Consider the following 25,254-nt stretch of genomic DNA (forward strand, 5'->3'; position numbering starts at 1 on the left):
CAGGCATACTATTGTTCAGTCATGTATATCATACAGGCACACCATTGTTCAGTCGTGTATATTGTATAGGCATACTATTGTCCAGTATATATATCATACCATTGTTCAGTCGTATATATCATATAAGCACACCATTGTTCGGTCACATATGTCAATCAGATCTTTAAACTATTTATGTATGTTTTCTTTTATCTTTGGTAACATCGCATATTCTGTGCTCTGCCTAAAAGAGCACCGCCATTTTTTTTTATTGGGGGGCATTCTCAATAGCTGTCTTTGGACAGATTGCATTGCTTCATTTTTTGCCCGCTCCCTAAGCAAGTCCATTGTTCTGCTGATGCCAGGCAGCCAACCTAGGGCTGAAACAATCTTTCCTCCCATGAACTGACCTCAATCGGATACAGTCACATCCTCTTATCCACAGAAAGAACATCCCTGCTCCCTGTTCCATGAGCACTTATTGTGGGAATGTGCGGCAGAGAGGATGGCATTTGGCCTCCTAATCATGGAGGACTCTCCAGTGTCCTGGGAGCTGGTGGTTTCAAAGTGTTATGGTATAAGACTCACCTGGCAGCCACTCTCTGAAGCTTTCAAACACATACAAGGACAAAAAAGGAATGACAATCAAAGCGAAAAACCTGCCCCAGATTAAATAAATGTGCATGTTGCGGAGGGCTGTGCAGTGCTGGCTGAGTGTGGAGTGCCAAAGGCTTCAGTTCTCTACAGATTGCTGGGGGAGAGTTTGCCTTGCTGACAAGAATATTCACAGGGTTGGCAGGAAACAGAGTAGCAAAAACTTCAACAAAGTAGGAGAGAGCCTATTTCTGACTCAGAAGAAGGTAGATGTGAAACTGAGCTATTCCAAGGGAGAACTCTGGGCCGAAGCTATGTGGAAGTCAGCACTAAGGGACAAAGAAGAATCCCAACGTGAAAGGGCGCTACTTGGTTGAAAGATCTGTGGGAAAAAGAGCGAGAAGCATTAGGAGACTGTAGACGGAACTGTGGGAAGACAGGAGAGCCTTAACTTTCAGAAAGCAGATGAGTGAGACATAGCCGAACCCAACTTGCAGCCCCATCCTGCCCCTTAGGACCTCCGCTGGCTTTGCTTCATTCCTGGCTATGGAAGTTCAGCATGTTCTCCGTTTGAGAGCCATTGCTACTGTTACATAACCCAGCGCAGCCTCTCACAGTCTTTCCAGCTACATTATCATCTTAAGCAAAGACTCTTTCATAGGACTGTTCAAAGTAACTATGAGAAAATTAGTGTTTGCTCCCAGCTATTTCGTGTGTGTCCTTAAACTGTTTCTATGACTTCGTAGCTAATTTGAGATGTGCTCTTATGGGCAAATGACAACCCAGGCTCAGCACTGCTCAGTTACACTTGCTGGATAGGTTTTTTTTTTTTTTCCAAAGTTGTAACTCAAGAAATAACCCAATGCATGAGCTTGAAAGTTCCCTGAGTGGCCCTGCTGCAGCCCTGGCTCTGAAGCAAATGCACTTCCCTTGTGGTTTTAAAGGGGACAGCTTATATGGCAGCATCTGAGACTCTCCAGGCCACCTACTCTGTATACACAGGAAGCAGTACTTTTATTGTATCTGTGGCTAGCCTCATTCTCCAGTCATCTGTTACCTGTTTCCTCTCTGTAATATGGGAATAATAATCCCTGTTTTACAGAGTGGTGGTCACGGGTAGATATGGCTTCTGGGAATGGCAGATAAAATAAGCCAGGCTAACGTTCCTCCTGAGGATGAATAGAAAAGCTTGTGGGGAAACATTTGTAAGAATCTGGTTCACAGGAAAACCAACCAAATAATGAAAAAAGCTGAACTAGAAGGGAAAAAGTGTGGGGGCCCTAGGAGGTGAGCCTTGGATTTTGATAGGCTTTTCCTTCATGAGAAACCCAAAGAGCCAGAGATTAAAAGGCCAAGTGTTGTTCTGAGGACCATAAAGGACTAAGGTTTCAGAGATTAGTGTCCAAGACCCATCCCAGGGTAACAGTCCTGGCAAATAAACTTCTCTCACACAGCTTAAAAGCAGAAGAAAGTGTTTCTTGAACCTGCACTGAGCTCTGAATAGTTCAACCCATGATCTTAGTCTTAGATGACCTTTGAATATATGAGCACCTCGCGAGGTAGCAGAAGGAAATGTAATCCTCTGTAGAGAAAGATATCATCTCAGAACCCAAATATTTCTATAATGTTACAAATACAGTGCCAGGTACATAATACAAAATAATCTGATACATAGGAATAAGAGGATATAATACACAAATTTAAATAATTTGAATGAAATCAAAGAAAATAGCAGACATTAGAAACAGATCCCCAAAACTCCAGATGCTGGAGCTTGAAAGCTCAACTTCAAAATCACCAAGAAGAGTAAGCAGAAAACAAGTGATAAAGAGAAAAATCTTAGAACAAGAGAAGGCAAACTGGGCTGGGGAGATTGCTCAGTGGGTAAAGGAGCTTTCCACTAAGCTTAATGACTTTAGTCCGGTCACTGGGCCCCACGTGGTGGAGAGAAGAGACTCCCACAAGTTGTTCTCTGGTCTGCTCGTGCGTGTGCGTGCACACACACACACACACACACACACCACCACCACCACCATGAGAGACAGGGATGGAGAGCAGACAAATCACCTTCAAAGGAACCAAAGTTTGGTATTTCTCAGAAGAAACAATGAAAAGAATTTAGAATGCCATAAACTTTGCTGAATGTATCTGAAGAAAATTGCTAACCTGGAATTCCATACCGAGTGGCATAACCTTATATAAAAAGGTAAAACAAAGACCTTTGCACACAAACATTATCGTCAGTCTACGCTAAAGGAAATGCTAGTTGTCCCACAAGCAGGTGGAAAATGATTTCAGAGAGAGGGATGTCAAAAAATTGCAAGTCAATATAAGCCAATAAATGACTTTAGGCATACAGGGAATTAATATACAAAACAGTGGGGCTAACAAGATGACTCAGCTTGCCTCATACCCTAGTTTCCGTTACTGGGATAAAATATCCTGACAAAAACAGTTTACGGGGAAAAGCTCACAGTTCCAGGTCACAGTTCATCGTGGGAAGGAAGTCCCAGTGGCAGGACAGCTGATCACACATGCACAGTCAGAAGAAGAGAGTGCACAATGACTCCATATGTGCTAGGGCTCGGCTGGATTCCTCCATTCTTACGCAGTCCAGGAACCCCTGCCTAGGGAATGGTGCCATCTAACCAGTGGACAGGTTTTTCCATCCCAATTAACTTAAAGAAGATAATCTCTCCCATGGTCATGCCTATGTTTTTAACTTCTGTCAGATTGGCATCACTAACCATCATAACTAGCAAGCCTAAGGCACTGAGTTTAATCCCTGGAACCTATACAAAAATAGAAGAGAATCGCCTCTGGCCTCCAAACACATACATGCCATGGTATATGGTGTATACACACACACACACACACACTAAATAATTTAATTAATTAAAAAATAAAGAAACAGAAATAAGGATGAGTCATAAAATAAATGGCATCAAATAGTGTGTCTCATGCTGCTCAGGGAAAAGATAAAAGTATTAATGTACCTAGTAAAAACAAAAGATTATCACCATATATTGAATGGAAACATGGCTTTTAATGTAATAAGGTAGAAAAACAATTTTTAAACTTCTTAATCAACCTGAAACTAATCAATGATGGAAAGAAAGAAAAAATACGGAAGGGGTAGATAAATATAAAACCACAAAATAGCATAGCATGGTGGAATCAGGGCTAGTGGGATGAGTTTATGAATAAAGGTCCTTGCCTTGTAATCCTGATGCCGAGTGTAATTCCAGAACCCACGTGGTCAAAGGACTTTCACAAGTTGTCGTCCGACCTCCACATGCTTGCACAGTGAAAAAATAAAGGGGGAAAAAGATGGTGTCCTGGCTTGTTTTATGTCAGCTTGACACAGGCTAGAGGGAACCTGGATTGAGGAAATGCCTCCATAAGATCCAATTGTAAGTCATTTTCTTCGTGATTGATGGGGGAAGGCCCAACCCATGATGGGTGGTACTATCCCTGGACTGGTAGTCCTGGGCTCTACAAGATACCAGGCTGAGCAGGCCATGAGAAACAAGCCAGTAAACAGCACTCGTGCATGGCTTCTGTTATCACTCCTGGCACCAGGTCCCTGCACTGCTTGAGTTATTGTTTTGCCTTCATTTGATGATGAACTGCCATGTAGAAACACAAGCTTAAAACATAAACCCTTTTTTTCCCAGGTATCTTTGGTCATGGTGTTTCATTATAGCTATAGTGGCCCAAACTAAGACAGATGGACACAAAACTGCATAGATCAGTAATTCCCTTAGTGTAAATAAACCAATGAATGAGCAAAGTTTGTCAAGGTGAATTAAAAAATGAAATGCTCAGAGGTAAGGAACATATATAAAATATCAGGATCTAGAAGACGAAGAATGCAAAGATGGAGACATTTTTACCATATAAACACAAATCAAAAGAAATTTAGTTGTTGATATTTTTCACAATTTTAATTTTATTCTATTATTTATTGATTTTTAGTTTTGTTTGGTTTGGGTTTTTTGTTTTTTGTTTTTGTTTTATTTTTTGAGAGGTCTTATTATGTATCCCTGATGGGTCTGGAACTTGCTAGATTGGGCTGGCCTTGAATTCACAGAGATCCACCATTGCTACCACCATATCCAACACCTTCATATTTTCAAGGTACTTTATTTGTGTGTGTGTATGTGTGTATGCATGTGACATGGGACATATGCGGTGGTCAGAGAACAATTTGCAGGAGCTGGTTTTCTTCTTACAGCACACTGATCCTGGGAATTAAATTCAGGTTGTTAGGATTGAAGGCATGTGCTTTTACTCACTAAGCTGTCTCACTGGCTCTGGTTGTAAGTATCTTGATTTCAAAATTTAGACTTAAAGTCAAAAGCCTTATTGGTGTTGTTACACTAAAAAAGAAAACCTTCCTTTGCCAGTCAAATATGACAATTGTAAATGAGTGTGCCAAACAACATAGCTTAAATAAATATATAAAGCAAAAACTGAACCAAAGACAGACAAATTCACAAACATAATGGCAAGTTTTAATATAATTGTCCCAGTATTGAAAGACTTTAACAACATAAATAGCGAAGTTGTATACATATCTACCTAGACAGACAGGCAGGCAGGCAGGTAGGCAGACAGACAGATAGGGAACAACCATCTATAATGTCAGTTCTAAAGGATCTAATCCCACTTCTGGCCAGCTTGGGCATAAAGAATGAGTGTGGTGCACATACAGACAGTCAGGTTTGACACTAATGCACATTAAAAGAAAATAATAAATTAGAACGAGACATTACAACAGATCCTACAGTACTAGATTTCGGTGAGAATTCTTGTTACTGAACTTGAAATTTTACAGAAAATGGATTTACTGAACTTGAAATTTTACAGAAAATGGATTCAACACAGGAATAAACGGAAAATTTGAGTCTTAAATAATTTGAGTATTGCAGGTCTGGAGAGCAGTAGTTAAGAGCACTGGCTATTCTTTTAGCAGTTCCAAATTCAATTCCAAGCACACATAATGGCTCACAATTGTCTGTAATTCCAGTTTCAGTGGATCTGATACCCTTCTCTGGTCTCTTCAGGCACTGCATGCAGATGGTACACAGACATACTTTCAGTCAAAATGGAATATATGAATATCAATTGAAATTACATTAATAATAAAATATTTTTATATAAATAAATTATTTTATATAAAATTATGAAAAATAAATTTATTTTTAAATAAAATATTTTTTAAAATAAAGAAAATCTTTTTATTTAAAAAATTTTTAATTTTACAATTGGGTCCCAGTTTCACCTCCCTCCCCTTCTCCAGTCCTCACATCTCCCTCCACCCCATCCCATCCACTCCTCAGAGGAAGTAAGGCCTCCCTTGGGAAATCAATAAAGTCTGGTCTACCAAATTGAGGCAGGACCAAGCCCCTCACTCCTGTATCAGGGCTGAGCAAGGTATCCCACCATAAGGAAAGCAGCCAGGATGAGTCCTGGTCTTATTGCCACGCCCTCTCCCAACAGATCAAACCACATAACTGTAACCCTCCTTCAGAGGGCTTAGATCAGTACCATGCAGGACCCCAGCTGACAGTCCAGAGTCTGTGAGCTCCCACTAGCTCAGGTCAGCTGTCTCTGTGGTTTTCCAAATCATTATTTTGACTCCCCCTTGCTCACATGATCCCTCCTCCCTCTCTTAAACTAAGCTCCAGGATCTCAGTTCAGTGTTTGGCTGTGGATCACTACATCTGCTTTCATCAGCTACTGGATGGAGGTTCTGTAATGACAATTAGGGTAGTTACTAATTGGATTATAAGGGAAGGTTAGTTTAGGCACTCTCCTCACTATTGCTAGGAGTCTTAGCTGGGATCATCTTTGTGGATTCCTGAGAATTTTCCTAGCACCTGGCTTCTTTCTCCCTAACCCCATAATGGTTCACTCTATCAAGATATCTCATTCATTGCTCAACTCAGTCATCCCCTCCCTTTAGTTACCCTTCCCAGTTTACCCAGGAGATCTTAACTAATTCCCTTTCCTGGGACCCTCCATGTGTGTCTCTCCTAGGATCCTCCTTTTTACCGAGCTTCTCTGGGTTTAGATTACAGCTTGTGTTTGTCTTTCTGGGTCTGGGTTACCTCACTTAGGATGGATTTTTTTAGCTCCATTTATTTGCCTACAAATTTCATGATGTCTTTTTTTTTTTACCACTGTGTAATACTCCATTGTGTAAATGTACCATATTCTCTTTAACTATTCTTTAGTTGATGGCATCTAGGTTGTTTCCAGGTTCTGAATATTATCAATAATGCTGCTATGAATGTAGTTGAGCCAATGTCTTTGTGATATGATTGTGCTTCCTATGGGTATATGCCCAGGAATAGTATTGCTGAGTCTTGAGGTAGATTGATTCACAGTTTTCTGAGAAATCGCTGTACTTATTTCCAAAGTGGCTGAACAAGTTTGCAATCCCACCAGCAGTGGAGCAGTGTTCCCCTTACTCCACATCCTCTCCAGAATAAAGCTGTCATCAGTGTTTTGATCTTAGCCATTCTAACAAGTATAAGAGGGAATCTCAGAGTCATTTTGACTTGCATTTCCCTGATGACTAAGAATATTTAGGAATCTCTTGGCTATTTGAGACTCTTTTGTTGAGAATTCTCTGTTTAGATCTGTACCCCATTTTTTAATTGAATTATTTGGTATTTTGATGTCTAGTTTCTTGAGTTTTTTAAATATTGGAGATCAGCCCTCTGTCAGATGTGAGCTGGTGAAGATGTTTTCCCATCCTATAGGGTGCCATTTTGTCTTGTTTACTATGTTCTTTGCCTTACAGAAGTTTTTCAGTCTTAGGAGGCCCCATTTATTAATTGTTGCTTTCCATGTCTGTGCTCTAGTAGGTTTTTTTGTTTTGTTTTGTTTTGTTTTGTTTTAGAATGTACTCTACTGTTTCCATGTATTCAAGGCTAATTTCCATTTTCTCTTCTATCAGATTCATAGTAACTAGATTTATGTTGATGTCTTTAATTCATGTGGACTTGAGTTTTGTGCATGGGAAAATATATAGATCTAGTTCCATTCTCCCATATGTTGACATCCAGTTATGCCAGCACCATTTGTTGAAGAGGCTTTCTTTTTCCCATTGTATAATTTTGGCGGCTTTGTGAAAAATCAGTTGTTCATATGTATGGGTTAATATCAGAGTTTCAATTCAATTCCGATGGTCCACGTGTCTGTTTTCGTGCCAATACTTGTTTTATTACTTTCAAAGTGTCTCATAAGTTTGGGTATGTTGTGCTTTCATTTTCTTTGTATTCTTGGAAGTCTTTCATTTCTTTTTTCCTTGACCCAATGATAATTCAATTGAGCACTGTTAAATTTCCATGGGTTTGTAGGCTTTCTACAATTAGTGTTGTTCAATTCTAACTTTATGCCATGGTGATCTGATAAGATACAGAGGATTACTCTAATTTTTTTGTTTCTGTGTTGGTTTGCTTTGTTATTGAGTATGTGATCAATTTTAGAGAAGGTTCCATGAGGTACTGAGAAGAAGGTATATTCTTTCATGTTTGGGTGGAAGGTCTATAGATATCTGTTAAATTCATTTGAGTCATAACATGTTAGTTCCCTTATTTCATTGTTAGTTTCTGTCTGACTGACATGTCCATTGGTGAAAGTGAGGTGTTAAAGTCTTCCACTACTAGTGTGTGGTGTTTGATGTGTGATTTAAACTTTAGTAATGTTTCTTTTACAAATGTGGGTATCCTTGTATTTGGCACATAGATGTTCATAATTGAGACTTCATCTTGATGGATTTTACCTGTAATGAATATATAAAGTCCTTCTCCATCTCTTTTGACTAATTTTAGTGTGACGTCTAGTTTATAAGATATTAGAATAGCTACACAATTTGTTTCTTAGGGCCAGATGTGATGCTTGGTTACTGTCGGCATCAGCAAATGAGAGGCATCAGAAATATATCTTGAAATAATTAGATATTTCAAATAGACAATCATAATCTCTTAACCCTCTCACCCCAATTCCCACACACACTAAAACAAGTATAACACATCAAATTAGTAAAATAATCAAAATAAACTACTTTGTCCCAATTGCCTACTCTTCATAGGACCATTTTTGATATTTTTCATATTTTATTTTTCATTTTTTATTTACTTGAATTTTTCAATATTAGCATACAGAATGGGTTTATTATATCATCTTCACATATGCATATTCATCCTGCTACCCACTCTTATTGTCCACTTCCCCACCAGTCCCTCCCTCCCTTCAAGCAGTCCCTCTTTCTCTTCCACGTCACATATTAGCTAGAGTCTGTATTGGAGACAACTTGTGTAGTCCTTGTCTTTCTTTTCTGTCTTAGTTCACTTAACATGATGATCTTCAGTTCCATCCATTTTCCTGCAAATGACATGACTCTTTTGTTTTTTAAATAGAATCATTTTATTTTTAATTAGGTATATATGAGTGTGTGGAGGGATGTATCCATGTGAGCACAGGTTCAGAAGAGAGTGTCAGACCCCTGGAACTGGACTTACAGAGTTAGGAGCTGCCTGAGGTGGTGCTAAGACTTGGATCCTCTGCTAGAGCAGTAGCATTCTGTAGCCCAGGATGGCCTTGAGCTCACGGAAGTCTTCCTGCCATAACTGGGATTAAAGGCTCATGCCACCATGTCTAGCCAATTTTGTTTTTTATCAATAAAATTCCATGATGTATATATGTCACAATTGTTTATCCACTAAGTTATTTATGGGTCTATAGGCTGATACTATATCTTAGATTCAAGCTTTCATTTGTTTGGGTGGTGGTCTTACTGGGTTGGTCTGGAAATCTGCCTAGACCAAGCTGGCCTTGAACTCATAGACAACAGTTTATTTGTCTTAACCCAGCCTGTTTGTAGACACAGGGTGTCACAGAGGCTAACTTCAAACTCAATACATCGCCGAGGATGACTAAATTGCATTTTTTTTCCCATCTCCCCCCTCCTATTTGCTGGCATTACAAACATGAGTCTCCATACCCTGTAAAAGTCAAACTTTTTAACAATGTGGATCAGTGGGTTAGAACAATGACTCTACAGTTAAAAGCACTTGCTGCTCTTCAAGAAGACCATAGTTCAGTTTCCTGCACCCACATAGGGCAGCTCACAACCGTCTATAACTCCAGCTTTAAGGGATCCAACACCCTCTTCTGTTCTCCATGGGAACCCACACATGAATGGCATATACACACAAATATATGCGCACAACATACATACAAACAAATTTTTTAAAAAAGTAATACTTAGCAGATTATTGTTTAAGAGACCAGGACATTGCTATGACCACTAGCATATAGCATATGACCACTAGGTTCATCTGCCTCTTGATTCCATCTTAGGTCTCTATTCCTGGTCTCTGTATTCCAGCTTCTTTAGATCCTCAGAGGAGTCACGTTTCACATCTAGGTCTTTACACTGGGCCGTCTCTGAACCTTGAACCATCTCTATTGCCCTCTGAATTTGTTATTCTAGCTTTTAAGCTTGCCAGTTTAGCAGGTATGACCTAATGGAAGCCCTCAAAAGCCCCACTAGCAGTTGTGCGCACTCAGCACTCAGATAGCGCCTCCTAGAATGCTTCTCTAGTGGAAAGGGTCAGAGTGCCTTGTGGAAATGTTTGACTCTAGGAAAATATTCAAGACGATCTTGGAACATCTTACAGTTCCAGAAAGAATGGAAATGTTTGGAACTCACACACGCCCTGTGCTGATGAGTGAGTCAAAAGAGCCACCAGAAAACCCCTCCGCCGTCCAAAGATAAAGCAGTGTGGACTACTGTCCAAAGTAAACAACCAACATCCCAGAGGCTGGACTGATGGAAATTAATGATTAATGTATTAATAAGTGGAGGAGGAGAGGAAAATTCTTATTCACATGAATTCTAAACACTTTCCTAAATACCCTGCTCCCCACAAAGGGCCGCATTTATTGGTTCCCTTCCAAAGAGAAGAGCAAAGAACAGAGAAAGGAGGGCAAGACGGGATAAGTAACCTGACAAGCACTGTGGTCAAGTGAGGATCAACATCAACGAGCAGTGTTGGCTGTATGTGTCCCAAGTAGGAGGAGATGTGATAAGAATGGTACTTGATCCCCGTGGTCACTCTTCCCAAACACAAACCCTAGTCTAATGAAGTCACCATCAGACACATTCTAGCTTAGGACATTCTGCAAATGGTCTCCTGAAGCAAACGAGCAACATGCTCAAAACTGTCAAGGTCATTAAATAGAAAGGAATTAAATAGAAGAAATTGTCACAGGCAAGATCAGCCAAAGAAAGCAGGCGATACCCACCTGGCATGCCGGCACCAGCCAGGTGGTGGTGGCGCACACTTTTAATTCTAGCACTTGGGAGGTAGAGGCAGGCAGATCTCTGTGAGTTCAAGGCTCGCCTGGGCCACACAGCAAGTTCTAGGACAGCCAGGACTGTTACACAGAGGAAATCCTGTCTCCCAACGAATGTCCCCCAAGAAATCAAACCAAAACAAACAAAAAACAAAACAAAAAACCACCCAAAACCCTAAAAGAAACAAAGAAACCATAACCACCCCCCCCCAAAGAAGCCCAAACAAAAATCAAAAAACAAAGCAGACACTAAGGGTTTCTGAATAAAACACAGATATTTTATTAATATGATGGGCCAGAGTGTGCACCTAGCAGGCGTGTAGCATTCAGCTGAATCCCTATCATCATATACACAAAAAAGTATCAGTCTTTCTTCATTAATTGTGATAAATACACAGACTAGCAGAAGACAACAATCATGGAGGAGCTTGGGTACAGAGCATGTGGGGACTCTGTGTTAAATGCACAAGTTTTCTAAATATGTTAAATAAGAAAAGGTTTGCTGGGCAGTGGTGACACACACCTTTAATCCCAGCACTAGGGAGGCAAAGACAGACAGATCCATGAGTCTGAGGCCAGCCTGGTCTTTATAGTGAGTTTCAGGTCAGTCAGAGCTATGGAGAGAGATTCTATCTCAAAAAAACAAAACAAAATTACTAAAAAAAAAAAAAAAAAAGAAAAAGAAAATCCCAAAGTTTATGAAAAATGTAAGCAACTAACATCCCCTAAATGCTGAATACAATATGGGCTGTTTCCTACTTTCCACGAGTTATTTAAATGTCTTCCAAGTTCTGGCTTGAGTATAGAATATTATTCCTCTTAAGTAGGGAGCTGGTCACACACATTGTGCTCTTTATATCTTGTTGAACGTCCAGTATTTCATTTCCTTTTCTTTTTATTTTATGTATTGTGTGTATGTGTGTGTGCCCATGTGTGTGCATGTCCTATGAGTGCAAGTGTGCACACACTACAGCGCACACGTGCAGGGCAAAAGACAGCTTGCACTCCATTCTCTTCCACCATGGGTTTTAGGGACTGAACTCACATCAGGCTCGAGCAGCAAATTCTTTTTTTTAAAAATCATTTTATTGGGTTTTTAATATTTATTTATTTATTATGTATACAATATTCTGTCTGTGTGTATGTCTGCAGGCCAGAAGAGGGCACCAGACCTCATTACTGATGGTTGTGAGCCACCATGTGGTTGCCGGGAATTGAACTCAGGACCTTTGGAAGAGCAGACAGTGCTCTTAACCACTGAGCCATCTCTCCAGCCCTTTTAAGCAGCAAATTCTTTATCCACTCAGCCATATTTTACCAGCCCCAGTATTTAAAGCTTGAAGAACACTATCAAACAAGTGTACAGAAGTAAATGTGTTTCTTTCTCCAGGGATGTCGGGTTGAGGTGACAAATGAGTTATGGATGCAGTTGTCCTTCTCCGTGGCTCCCAGGTAGTGCTGCATGCTCCAGGGCGAGGAGCTCTTTTCTCTAGGAAGTGACAGAACTCGGTCATCTTAGGTGGCTCAGGCTTCCAGCTTCCTGCTATTTTTCCTGATTGGTACCTGAGAGTGTTCTTTTCCTAACAGCTTAGTGTCTGTTTATCCTAATAAATTATTAGCTGCCAGGAGCAGGAAGAATTTTGTGTGTGTGTGTGTGTGTGTGTGTGTGTGTGTGTGTGTGTTGCCCATGCACATGTATGTCTAATTAATTTTGATTAGCAAGAGGCCTGCTCAGGAAAGGTCAATAAACTTTCATTGAATGAGTGAATGACTTAGTGATTCAGCTTTCAGGCCTTCAGCCTGCCTGGACCCGAGCATGGACTGAACTTTGTCCACTAGCTGACATATAGGCAATAGCAGTATGTGTCCCTAAAGGTGCCTGGTGGATGAATGTGCTTGCTTAGAGATCTCTGTAAATGTTAGCTATAATTTTATTAGGTGTTTGTTGAATTAAAGAGCTTAATATTTGTAAGGATTTTGGAATAGTTCTCGATACAGGGCAAGGGCTTTTGCTTGTGTTCGTTTCCTCTCTCTCTCTCTCTCTCTCTCTCTCTCTCTCTCTCTCTCTCTCTCTCTCTCTCTCAAAGTATTTCTATTGACCAAATCAAATTTTATCCATTTGCTTTAATTTGCTAGATTCTAGCAAATTTGGGGCTGGGGAAATGGCTCAGATGGTAAAAACACTCACAAGCAAAACATGAGGATCTGAGTTTAGATCCCCAGAACCAATGTAAAGAGCCAGATGTGGCATGCACATCTGTAACCCCAGTGCTTGGGAGGGCAGTGATGGGGAGGGGATATAGGAGGATACCCTGAAAGCTCACTGGATAGTCAGCCTAGCTAAATGAACGAACTCCAGGTTTGGGAAGAGAGCCTGCCTTGAATAAGCAAACAAGCAAACAAACAAACAAATAAGGTGGAACCTGATTGAAGATACTGATGTCAGCTTCTAGTGTACGTGCACATACGCGCATGTTCACCCATATGGATGTACTCGTTATATTCTACATGTAATACATGCTCATTAGCTCAATGAGGTATGATAGGGCATGGGATAATTCAGAATGGAAACTAATCTGTTCATTTTTTTAAAAAAAATCAGAAAAAAAAAGATCATTTAGGACTGTTGAGTCTGATAGCCTGGGTTTGGTTCCCGCATCCCACGTGGTAGAAGGAGAGAACCAATTCCCACATACTGCCCTCCCTCTGACCTCCATGCATGCCCTGAAGTATGAGTGGACACATACACACAATAAGTAAATGCATGTTATGAGTAAAAAGAAGAAAGAATGTAACTTAATAAACGCAGGGCGGGAAGGTGGTTGTGAGATGGTACAATGAGTAAAGGCACTTGCCACTCAAGCCTAATGACCTGAATTCTGCTTTTGGAACCTATGTAAAGGTAGAAGGAGGAACTGACTCCACAAAGTTGTCCTCTGATTTCCACATGTGTGCTCTGGCATGTATGCCCACACATATACCCCATGCTCACATGCATAACAAATAAAGAAATCAATGTATTGAGACAGGGTTTCACTATACATCCCTGGTTCTATGTAGAGCAGGCTGACCTTGAACTCACAGAGATCTACTTGCCTTTGGTGTCTGAGTGCTAGGGTTAAAAGCATGTACCACTATGCAGACAAAACACCTTACTCATTCCATCATTTAAGAAAATTATTTTTGCTCTCTCTGCACACCCCAGGCCTGTACACGCCCCCTCTAATAAATTCCTAAGGTGTGTGTGTGTGGGATGATTTTAAAAGCACTTCAACAATACAATTCATACATAATTGATCACCTAATTTTATGTTACTGATCTTTTCGAATATTATTTTTCAAAAATTTTGACATAGCTCAAAATGTAAAAATGTGTTTTTGTAGCTAGGTGTTGTGGCTCTCACTGTTTATTCCAGCACTCAGAAAGCAGAGGCAGGCAGATCTCTATCAATCTGAAGCCGGACAGGTCTACCTAGTGAGTTCCTGTCTCAAAACCAAAAATGAAACCAAACAAAGCACACACACACAATGATTTAGTACACGTGAATACACATGTACATTGGTATTTATATAGCATGAATAAATATATATGTATATTATAGGAACAGAATTTTATTACACAGTGGTGGCTCTTGGGAAAGTGAAAGATGCAGTTGGTTTGTTTTCCAGGTGTATTCCAGTCTGTGCTTTCCATTCTGCCATTTAGAAGATGCTACTCAAGATCTGAAATGACTTAATGATTCACTAATGACTTGAAGACTGTAGCTTGGTTTTAAATATACACATATATTTTACATTGGCCTAAACCATTGCTTCTCACACATTAGCAGGCATTCAATCATTCAATGGGCTTTCCAAGCTGAACAGATTGCTGGGTAAATGCATTTATACTTTTCTCTCAGTAAGAGGATCAAGGAATTGAACCCATGGCCCTGCACTTACTAGGCAAGTTACTATGGAACTAAAGCTCCAGTCCAGAGAATGTATACTTCTAACAAGTTCAATGGTGCTTCTGTTGTTGCTGCTGGTGCTGGTGGTCTGGGGACATACTTTGAGAATAAAAGTGATACGAAACAAAGTACCACTTTGTGTCTTCATACTCCTGTCTGGCCCCAGCTTTACTCTCAACTCACTTGCTCTTTTCATTAGATTCATTCTCACTTGATTCTTGCCCAGGTCCTGGGCTAAGTCTGGGTTCCAGTTGCTTTTGGCCACCTTGGTGTTCTTAATCTCCTTATTAGCTAAAATGTCCTCTGGCATCTCCGCTCTGAGGGTTAAAGACTGCTGGGTGGTATCAGTTGAGTGATAAATGTAATTAATTATCCCAGTTACTCAAGGGAAAGTTACTTGCTGCTTTTTCAAGGATCTAAAATGAGTTATCTTTGGTCTAAAGTCAACCAAAGATGCACAGAGCTACCTGTGGCTGTCTGCTTGCTCTAATTTTTGGTCTTTTTTATTTTTATTTTATTGTATTTTATTACTTTAAAAAATACCAATCCAAATTCCCACTCCCTCCCCTCCCATTCCCTCCACACACTCTCCCACCCCACCCTCATTTTTGGTTTTTTTCTTTTTTCAGAAGGTGGGATACTATATACTGCTATTAACTAAACAACAACAACAACAACAACAAAACCCCCAAAACTTCCCTTGCTCCTGTTTGATTAGAATAATTTAATAAAATATAAAGGTTATTTTGGTGACTCACCATAAGCTAAATAAAAAAAGAAGAAAGCAGTAAACTGGTGCTGGCACATCTTTAATCTCAGCATTTGGGAGGCAGAGGGAGGAGGGTCTCTGTAAATTTGAGTCCAGCTTGGTCTACAGAGTGACTTCCAGGACAAGGCTACAAAGAGAAACCCTGTCTTGAAATACCACCTTCCCCCCCCCCCCAAAAAAACAGGGAAAAGCAGTGTCAAAAGCACCATATTAGTTGAAAAAGAAAATGATCTTTAATGGGGGTGTAGCTTAGTTGTCCAGTGCTTGCCTAGAGTGTTTCAATCCCTAGTACCACAACAAAAAAGGAAAGAAAGGGAGGAAGGAAAGAAGGGAGGGAGGGAGGGAGGGAGGGAGGGAGGGAGGAAAGGAAGGAAGGAAGGAAGGAAGGAAGGAAGGAAGGAAGGAAGGAAGGAAGGAAGGAAGGAAGGAAGGAAGGAAGGAAGGAAACCCTTAATTGCAAATTCCCCAGCTGAACAGAGGTGGTTTCTCGGTTTGAAAGGGAAATTGGTGAAATCAAATGCAAAGAAAACTCAGAGCTGACCTCTCTAGAGCTTAAAAAAATAAACAATGGTGCTTGGACAGGAAGCAGTAGCATGGTGGTTTGGGAGAGAAGTCAACTAGAGATGATGTCCTGACTAGAGAGGCAAGGGAGGCTGACGTGAAAATGGGAGATTGACTGCTCAGCCAGGGAAGGAAATGGGGCTGAAACCAGAAATCAGAGACTGGTTGGCTTGAAAGAGGCATTAGTATATACAATGTAAACTTTCAGGAAGTAATGGTTGACTCCAAGCGCAGATAATCCAGCACCCGACTTCTCGTTTCTCTTGCCCTGGTTTTCTTGTTAGTTTGGAGCTTTGCCTCTTTGCCTGCAGGTGATAGAGATGGGAATTCCACTTAGTTTTGTGGAATGGATAACTTATAGCAAGAATGGTATTTCATTTCCTTTTAGCCTCATTATGTTTAAACAAACCAACTCTAGGTCCCTTCTTCATAAAATCCATAATTAAATTCTGAGCTTTAGAGGCAGTAGCCAAGATGGAGTATACTTTTGGGGTACAGAATTGCCGTAGGCAATCTTGATCTGCAGCCTTTCCCAGCTACCGGTCCTGAGCCTTTGGCTCAGAAAACGTTCGGTGCTTGATTTTGGCTTCTTTTGTCTTTAAAGTCCCATCCCCCATCTCCTCCAGAATGCCTTGGGATTCAGATGTAGATGGAATGCAGATTATTGGGAGAATAGGACCAGCAGTTGGCTGCGTTGGCTGTTGAGGGCGAAGGAAGGGAGAAAGAGGAGACGTCGAATTTTGTCTTCAGCCATTGTTCTCCAGAGGTGGAAAATTGCCACGATGCCTGATCCGAAGAGTTGTTCTTGAGTAGTATTGGCTTGTGTGTTTCCGGAGAAGGAGTAAAATGAACTGTGGGAATCTCCTCCACTGCTTCAAGTCAGGTAGGAGCTGAAGCTTATTGTTTCAGATGTGTGTTGTAATCATGTGTGTCCATTGTCTCGTGTTGACCGCTTCCATAACTTTAAGATTTGTGCTGTGTGCACACGTCTACTGTGTACTGTGCACCCTGGAAGATACCACTGTGTGTGGTGTGTATTTTTGGTACAGTCTTCCTGAAGCGTTTGGGAAATTGATTTCTTAATTGAAAAAGTACTTCCACACCCACACACGTGGTCTTGGTAACTCTGGTTGGAAACTGCATTATTTCATAGAGGTGGTATAAATTCAAAGCCACAAAGTGATCTTGAGCATATTTACTTTTGTTATAAGCACTGACAAATGTTTATATTAAAAAGTGAGGGTGGAAAGCAGCATTTGAAAGGTAATTAATTGTTCATCTGATGATGTAAAATATATATATATATATATGTAAAACAACATTTAGTAATCCAGTGGTTGTTTTAGATGAAGGGAAGCTAGGAGGTCAGGGAAGAGGGGGTAAATGGACAGCTGAAAATGTGGTCCGATTTTCGATCACTAGCTGAGAACCTGAGTACAGGTCTCCTGCTGTGGAAGCCAGCTCATTGGAGGAGAATTGGCGCTGAGTTTCGGAAGGATGGTTTGCTCCTGCTTTGGCGGAGTCTACCAGGGGTTACACCTTCAACATAGGGGGCTAATTGTGGCAAGTTGTAATTTAGATCTTCGATGTTGTCAAACGTGAACTTTTCTGGGTGACTCTACTAAGGCTTTTATCCCCCCCATCCCACCCCTACACCACCCCTACCCCTCTCAATCCCCAGCCTTTTCCACCACGTGGAAGGAAGGATTATTTTCTGTGTACTAGCACAGCGTCTGATTATGGTTGCTGTTTCTATCTCCACCGTCTTCTCTCCTTTTGGGGCAACAGGGGTAGTAGGACTGAGGGCTCTTAGAGATAATATACCTTAAAAATCAGTACATTCTGTCCCGAAAGTAGCAGTGATTAGTGTGAACGTAGCGGGAGTAGAAATGCTTATACCGATTTTGGTGTCCACTCTTGTACATGGATTTGAATGTGAGATGTTAATCTGATCATTGTCTACCTAGGATCCCTTTTTTGTTGTTTTTGTTTTTCTCAATTTGCTTGAATGGCGTTTGGTCATCACTAGAGCTCTTGACATGGTGTTAGGAAGCCAACGGCTTTGAAACGCCCTTGTAGAAAGTCCTAATTCTTAGCTTCGAGGAGTTGATGAATTAGTAGGACCTGAAGTGACTCCAGCGTAGCAAACAAAGAAACCGCGTAGTGAGGAGGCCTGTTTGGAGGTGGGACAGCATTGGCTGAGCCACCTGGGAAAGGCGGGGCTTGGGGCGGCTTAAATAGTTGACGAGTAAGACTCCTTAATGTGTGGCTCTGTTTAAGAATTTGATTATGCTTTCTTTGGCCACCGGAATTCCTGCTCATTGAGTTTCAGCTTATTTCATATGTACAGGGTAGTGTCTGGGGCAGGAAATTCAAATTTGAAGATGAGTGGGTAAACACTAAACTATACTGAGGTAGCGCTGCCATGGAGCAGGCACTGAGTGCTTTTGGAGTCCCCGGAGAGAAGTCCGGAAGACCAGGCTTTCGATGTGATGGCGCTAAGAGTCTAAGAGGGCTTTGCAGGCATGGAGGTCACAAGCACAAGAACCCTCTCGAAGACCCGGGGATTGTAATGCTAGGTATTCAAGGAGCTGGCGTACTGTTTTTTTTAAAACCTGGATATGGGGAAGGCAGGGAACTTCTCGACGTCTGTGGCTGTTAGAAGGTTGTTGTAGTACACAGACCAGTTGGGTTTTAGGAAGACATTGGTATGATGAGCCCAAAGCCTGGGAGATCTGTTAGGATGGAGCTTTGAAGGCTGGTAGCACGGGAGAGGAGACATTGGGAGCAGAGAGAAGTGACGCTGACGTCCAGTAGACTCTGAGGGAGAAAGTATCGGTAGTGCCCCGAGGGGACGTCCCATTGTGTTGTTAGCTGTTTGGGGAAGCTGGTCCGGTAGTCTCTTTCTCCAACGACAGAGAAACGTCCAGTTTCCCGGGAGATGAGCCATGCAGGCTGGGCTCACTCTACCCATCTCACCTATAACACGAAGAAAAGCCAGCCCAATGCAGCAGACTGAGAGGGAGTGTTGTCTAGCCGGTCCCCACAAGACGCGTCACCATTGACAGCTTCGGTCCTTTAAAACGCAGACCTCCCGAAGTCTACATTCGGAACACTCCTCTCTGCTCCCCTTAAGGGGAGGTGGACACTTCAGGAGGAACCCGAGGCCTGGCGTGGGGAAGCTGCGGGCAGAGCTAGACGGCCGCGCCCTCGCGCCGCCCTCCCCCGCGCCCAGATCCCACCCCGGCAGGAGGCCCAGCTGGCGACACGCGGCGGGGCGCGTAGTCCCGACTCCGGGTCTTGGCTGCGACCGCGGGGGCGGCGGGCACGTGGCAGGGCGGGAGATTCCACCTGGCCACACCGCTGGCCCCTAGCTTGCTGGCGCTGTCCCGGCCGGCGCCCGCTGCGGGCGCACGGAGGCAGCCACTGCGCTCTCCCGGTCCCAGGCGCTAACAGCACGGCCACCGCCGTCGGGTCGCGACTCTAGACGCGAGCCCACCGGCCCGCCAGGTCCTTTCTGGCTTAACTTTGGGTTTGGTTACCTGCCCTAGTCGGCACAGTAACCCTCCTCCACGACCCTCATGCGCCGCCCGGTTCCGCCCTCTGCCGGGCAACTAGCGCCCACGTCCAGGCAGGGCCGGTGGGCGGTGCCGTGGCCAAGCCGACCCCGGGGAGCGGGACTTGGGCAACTCGGAGCCCCGCCCACAACCGCTGGCCCCGCCTACTACCCTTCACGGCCCCGCCCACCCCACCCGACTCCTCCCCTTCCTGCCGGCTTGCTCCCTGCAGCCAGCCGCCCGCGCCCAGGCCCGGAACGGAGTCCGTGCTCCCCTCGGCCGCCCCGCCCCGCCGCCTCCCGCCCCTCCCGCGAGGGCGGCCCGAAAACCCGGAGCGCGGGAGTACTGCTCTGCCGGGCCGGGCGGCAGCACTGGGCATGCTCAGTAGCCGGGGCAGGTTTTTCGGTCGCAAGTAGGAAGCTTTTTGCACTACACCGGAGACCGGGAGCCGCGGATCCCGCCGCACCTCCCGCACCGCCGCCGCGCCCTCCCCATCCCGTCCGGCCCCTTGCGGGCGCGATGAGCCCGCGCCTGAGCCTCAGCCAGCCCGCCGGGCACTGAGCGCGGGCGCCCAGGGCGCGTTGCGCAGCTGCTCCTGCGCACAACCCCGCTGCTGCCGGCCCGCACCGGCCGCCCGGAGAGCGAAGCTGGTCCGTGCACTGCGCCCGGCGCCGGCCGCGGAGCAGGAAGCGCAGGCCACGCAGGGACCCAACTGGAACAAAGTGTCTGCCGCCGGGTGCCGCGCCCCGACCCCGCCGCGCCCCTGCGCCGCCCACCATGGCCTCCGAGGAGCTGTACGAGGTACTCCCCTCCCCCCGGCGGCGCCCCCGACCCAAGGGCCTCGATGCCCCGCTTGCTGGACGGGAAGCGTGCGCCAGCCCCCCGAGCGAGCGGCGGGCGGGGGCGCCGGAGTTGCCGGGCCGGGGGGAAGTGGCGCTGACACGAGCGACTTGCTCAGACTCAGCCCAAAGTGCTGCTGGCGAGGGGAGCCCGTGCCTGCGCGCGGTAGGGTCCGTGGGCGGCGCGGGGGTGCTTTTCCTGCCCGTTTGCTAGAGCCTGGTGGACAGGGAGTCGCCTCGCGGGGGGCCCGTGCGGCTGTCTCCACTCGGGTACTAGCCAGAAGGATGCAAAATATCGCACCGAAAATGCTGAACGTTGACCACATGCTTTAATTAGGTTAACATTGTGGCCGGAGCCAGGAAATTGAACTTAAACGCCGATACGCTGTCGTCGCAGCCTTGGGAGTAGGAGAGGGCACTTAAGAGTCGAGAGGATGAGTTATGGGGTGATGGGTCTGCCAGCTTTAACTTCAAGTTTGAGAGTTATCGGTCTGGATCTTGGACGAATTCTGAATGTCTCCACGTAACTTCTTGACGTATTTCAAAGTATACTTCCTGGGAGTACAGAAGGGTAAAGGCTGGCTGTGCCTTTGGACTAAGTGGTTCTCTGATTTCACATATTTATAAATACATCTTTTTAAGAGACTTAAAACTTTCCGGATTCTATCCAAACTCAACCTTTATGATGCCTTTGGAACTTGGGTGTTTAGAGGTTGAAATAAGCGTCTGTAACTGCAGCCTTATGTGAGCCTTCCAAGGTGTGCCTCCTTCTGTGTGTATTACTGCTTTTGGCGTGGACTGAAGCTTTGTTGACAACAATGAGAGCCTTGTAGCAAGTTTTGTTGGTTGTGTTGCTTTTACAAAACAAATGTTTACAAAAGTCCTTAGAAGGAGGCTACCTTCTGTGGACCTAAGGGGAAGATTGTTGCCTGCCCTCGGTTTGTGCTTCTTCAGTATGTACCTATCATTGAAGATCGCCTTCCCCTTTCAACCGTTTTACACATTAGCAGTGCCCTAGTGTATTCAAGATGCTCTTAGGTCACTGGGGGATATAAAGAGAGAACTCCCCGTTCCCAAGAAGCTTTGTTTCCAGGAATGGACATGTCTTAGTGGGAACCCGCACAGTAGAGGTGAGAAGGGGTAGGCAAGATGTCTTACTGGCCGAGTCGTGGAAAGTACTGAGTGTGAGCGAGGTGGGGGTTTCCTTTCTACATTAGATCATTGCTTTCGTGTCTTAGTCTGTTTGTTCACTGTTGAGTGTTTGGAGGGGGGTTCTAAATATCAGCCCCGTTGGTGTTTGGGCAAGAGGTTCACATTATACATAAGTTGTATCCTTCTCCAGTAAAGAAGATGACATGCTGGTCACTGTTGCCTTATGAGTTAGTAAAGTTACTTTCTGTGTTTCTCCTATAGCTTCCTGTTTTGTACTCACCATTTTTCTGACACACATCGTTTATAAATAGCATTTTATACTAAGGCTTGTGGCCATTCAGGGTGGTTTTGATGTCTGTGTTAGAGCTGGAGGTATGTGATGGGCCGTGCTCTCAGAAGGGGGATGGATGAGTTCACTGTGCTACCGGAATTTTGAGTCGGAGTTTTTTTTTGTTAGTTTGTTGTGAGGGAAAAGGTAACATCCATATGATTTGAAGTGGTGAAAGCCAATGTAGGTGTGTCCCGTTAGTATCCTTTAGCTTTTCTTCTAACTTCTTTGGTTGGTGGAAACATTGTGGCTGTATTACAATGAGAAGTTGATGTTTGAAGCAGTGCACCTCTAATCTCAGGACGCAGGAGGCTGAGGCGGGAGGAGGATCAGGACAGTCTGGGCTGCTTAAGTCAGTCCGTGAGGGGGGTTCAGCAGGTGAAGACTCATGCTACCAAACCTCAATACCAGAGTGTGGTCAGTGTTGTCTGCGGGAGAGTGTCACTTGGTGCTCACACGTAAAATAAGTACATTTAAAGAAAAAGAAAAGGGAAAGAACATTGATATTTGAAAGTTTTGCATAGTGGCCGAGAGTCTTAATATGGAGTCAAATAGCTTGTTACTGAGTTCCAGCTGTCATGTTGAGTAAATTAACCTTGAAAACTGTTTCCTCATCTGTGACGTTGGGATCAATGCTTCCCTTGTACAGCTGTGAGGGTTTATGTGAGAAAACCGAGTACACACCTACAGCAAGCATGTACAGAGGGGTACTCAGAACTGTCCTGTAACTGATCTAAAATGTCCAAGTCCCATTTTTGCCTAAAAAGATGCAGAGTTTGCTCACGGAGGGAGGCATTATTGTGTCGTGGCCGGAGTGATGTCCAGCTGTAGAGGAGCGCTATGGTCTGGCTGGCTGGGCAGGACACCATGTGCTTCAGAGGCCAGGTCAAGGGATAATAGTTTTGTCCTGTTTTTTTCTGGTTGTCCCTAATTTGAAATGTTCTGCTTTTGGCCTGAGGCTCTACAGATACAGAGTGCTGAAAAGTCTTGCCCTTAAGTGCCTGCCTTGATAAGGGGGGGCGGGGGAAGCTCTTAGAGCTTCATGGCTGTAGTGAGTTGTCTAACCGTTCACTGAGCTCGAGATTTTTTTCATTTATGTCTCTAACACTTAACATGGAACCTTGTATGCAGTAGTAGGTCCTTAGTATAATTAAGTGACTCTTGGGTTTATGTTTTGCGAATGAAAAACAAAGGAATAATCTGCAAGAGGGTAGCACATTTAGTCTCCCAGAATCCAAAGAGCTTCTGCTAGTTGAAGGATAGAATAGACTTTCTCTCTGAATCTCCTGCAGCTAGGGCTGAGTGAAAGCATGTTTGTGTGTGCACGGCATACATGCGCCCCTTATGGTGCATGTGCAGAAGTTAGAAAACAACTGTGGAGTTTTCCTTCCAGGTTCCTGACATCAAACTCAGATACACCTTTTCCCACTGAGCCATCTTGCTGGCCCGAAGCATCTTTTTGACTAAGCATTAAAAAGAACAGAGGTTTCACAAAGGTCAAGCAACTTTTGTTTTGAAGACTTTAAAATTTCATTTTAAAAATTGTTACACAGTTGCATATTTCTATGATGCACAGCCTATTGTGTTGAAGTATGTGTGTGTTGTACAGTCCCTTAAGTGTGGCTAGTTGACACACAGTGTCTCACCTAGTATCTGTGATGGAAACAGTACATTTTGAACAAAGTACCACAGTCACCATTGCTATACAGAATACTTGAGTGTGTTCCTTCTGCTTTAATGTACAGAAGACTCTGGAAGATCTCATTCTCATTTTGAGGACCCTGTATAGGTTTATTCCAGTGCTTGTACTAATTCACATTCCCACCACCAGTGTGCAGAATTTGCTTTTTCTCTCTGCCCTCACTAGTGGTTATCGTTTGTGTTTTTCACAAGGTTTCTAACAGAAGGTATTTGGGTGTAGAAGACTTTATTATTCTATGTATGATACATATGTGTGTATGGCGGTCAGAGGACAACTTTGCAACGTTGATCCTCTTCCTTACAGGGATTGAATTCATATCACCATGTTTTTGTGGTAGCGTATTTGCCCACTGAGTCATTTTTCTGGTCCTGATTGAGTTCACTTCACATTTTTTTATTATTGATGTGGAATATTTTTGATGTACCCATTGGCCATTTGTTTGTCTTTTTGGTTTTATTCAAGATAACGAGATAACATATCTCTGTGTAATCCTGGCTGTCTTGAAACTCCCTCTGTAGACCAGGCTGACTTGGAACTCGGGTCTGCCTGGCTCTCACTCCAAGTGCTGGGATTAAAGGTGTGTGCCATCACTATTCATGTGCACTTCTATTTATGATAACTTGGTGGTGTATTTTGAAGTCAGTGTGATGCCTCTAAGTTTTTTGCTGTTTCTCAGAATTGCTTTATCTATCTGTTCAGAAACCTTTTATTTTTGTGTATGGATTTTAGACTTTATTCTGAAGAATGTCATTGGTATTTTGATGACAGTCACATTGATCTTCAGATCACTCTTTGTATTATGGACATTTTAACAGTATTGTTGATTCTAATCCATGAACATAGTATATCTTTACATTTGTTTGTGTCTTTCACCACTGTTTTCAAGTCAACTATTTGTGTGTGCCAGCGTGCGTGTGTGCATGCGTGTGCGTGTGTGTCTGCAGAGGTAGGCAGAATCTCTGTGAGTTCAAGGCCAGCATGGTCTACAAGAGCTAGTTCCCAGCTAGGACTGTAACACAAAGAAACGCTGTCTCGACAAATCAAAAAAAGGAGAAAAACTAACCCACCAGAATAAACTGTGATTCACGCTAGGATGCAAGGACGGTTGAACAACACAAATACCTCACATTAACAGAATAGAGAATAGAAATCATATGATCATTTCAACAGATGCTAAAAAGCATTTGATAAAACTCAACATTTCTCCAGGATAAAGACCCTCACAAACAAGGCAGTGATCCCAATAAAAGGGTATTGATGACAACACCATGGACAGGATAGCATTGTACTGGACAGGTAAAAGTTAGTTTTCCTCTAAGATCTGGAGCAAGACAGGATACTCTCATCCCATCTATTCAACATACTGAATGTCCTAGGCAGAGCAGAGAGACCGTTAAAAGGAAAATCAGCTATCCCTGTGTGCATACAATAACATTTCATATATAG

At 43.4% G+C, this 25,254-nt stretch overlaps 1 protein-coding gene across 3 annotated transcripts in view; it reads left to right on the top strand.

Moving 5' to 3' along the window:
* The window catches only part of Cdyl (chromodomain Y like), a 221,924-nt gene that overhangs the window by 61,821 nt on the left and 134,849 nt on the right, over positions 1-25,254 (top strand). Inside the window, exon 1 of one of the 3 annotated variants that reach the window (XM_085699379.2) lies at positions 20,153-20,588. The exons of 1 other annotated variant lie outside the window; for it this stretch is intronic. In XM_085699379.2, coding sequence (XP_085555505.1) covers positions 20,565-20,588 — 24 coding nt within the window. In that variant the 5' untranslated portion in view covers positions 20,153-20,564. Of the gene's footprint in view, positions 1-20,152; positions 20,589-25,254 lie in introns of those variants that run through there. One more of the 3 variants, XM_085699380.2, reaches the window with a different exon arrangement.

Source organism: Myodes glareolus, chromosome 14 (genome assembly GCF_982192425.1).
Source record: "Myodes glareolus chromosome 14, mMyoGla1.1, whole genome shotgun sequence".
In the NCBI taxonomy this organism is placed as follows: Eukaryota; Metazoa; Chordata; class Mammalia; order Rodentia; family Cricetidae; genus Myodes; species Myodes glareolus.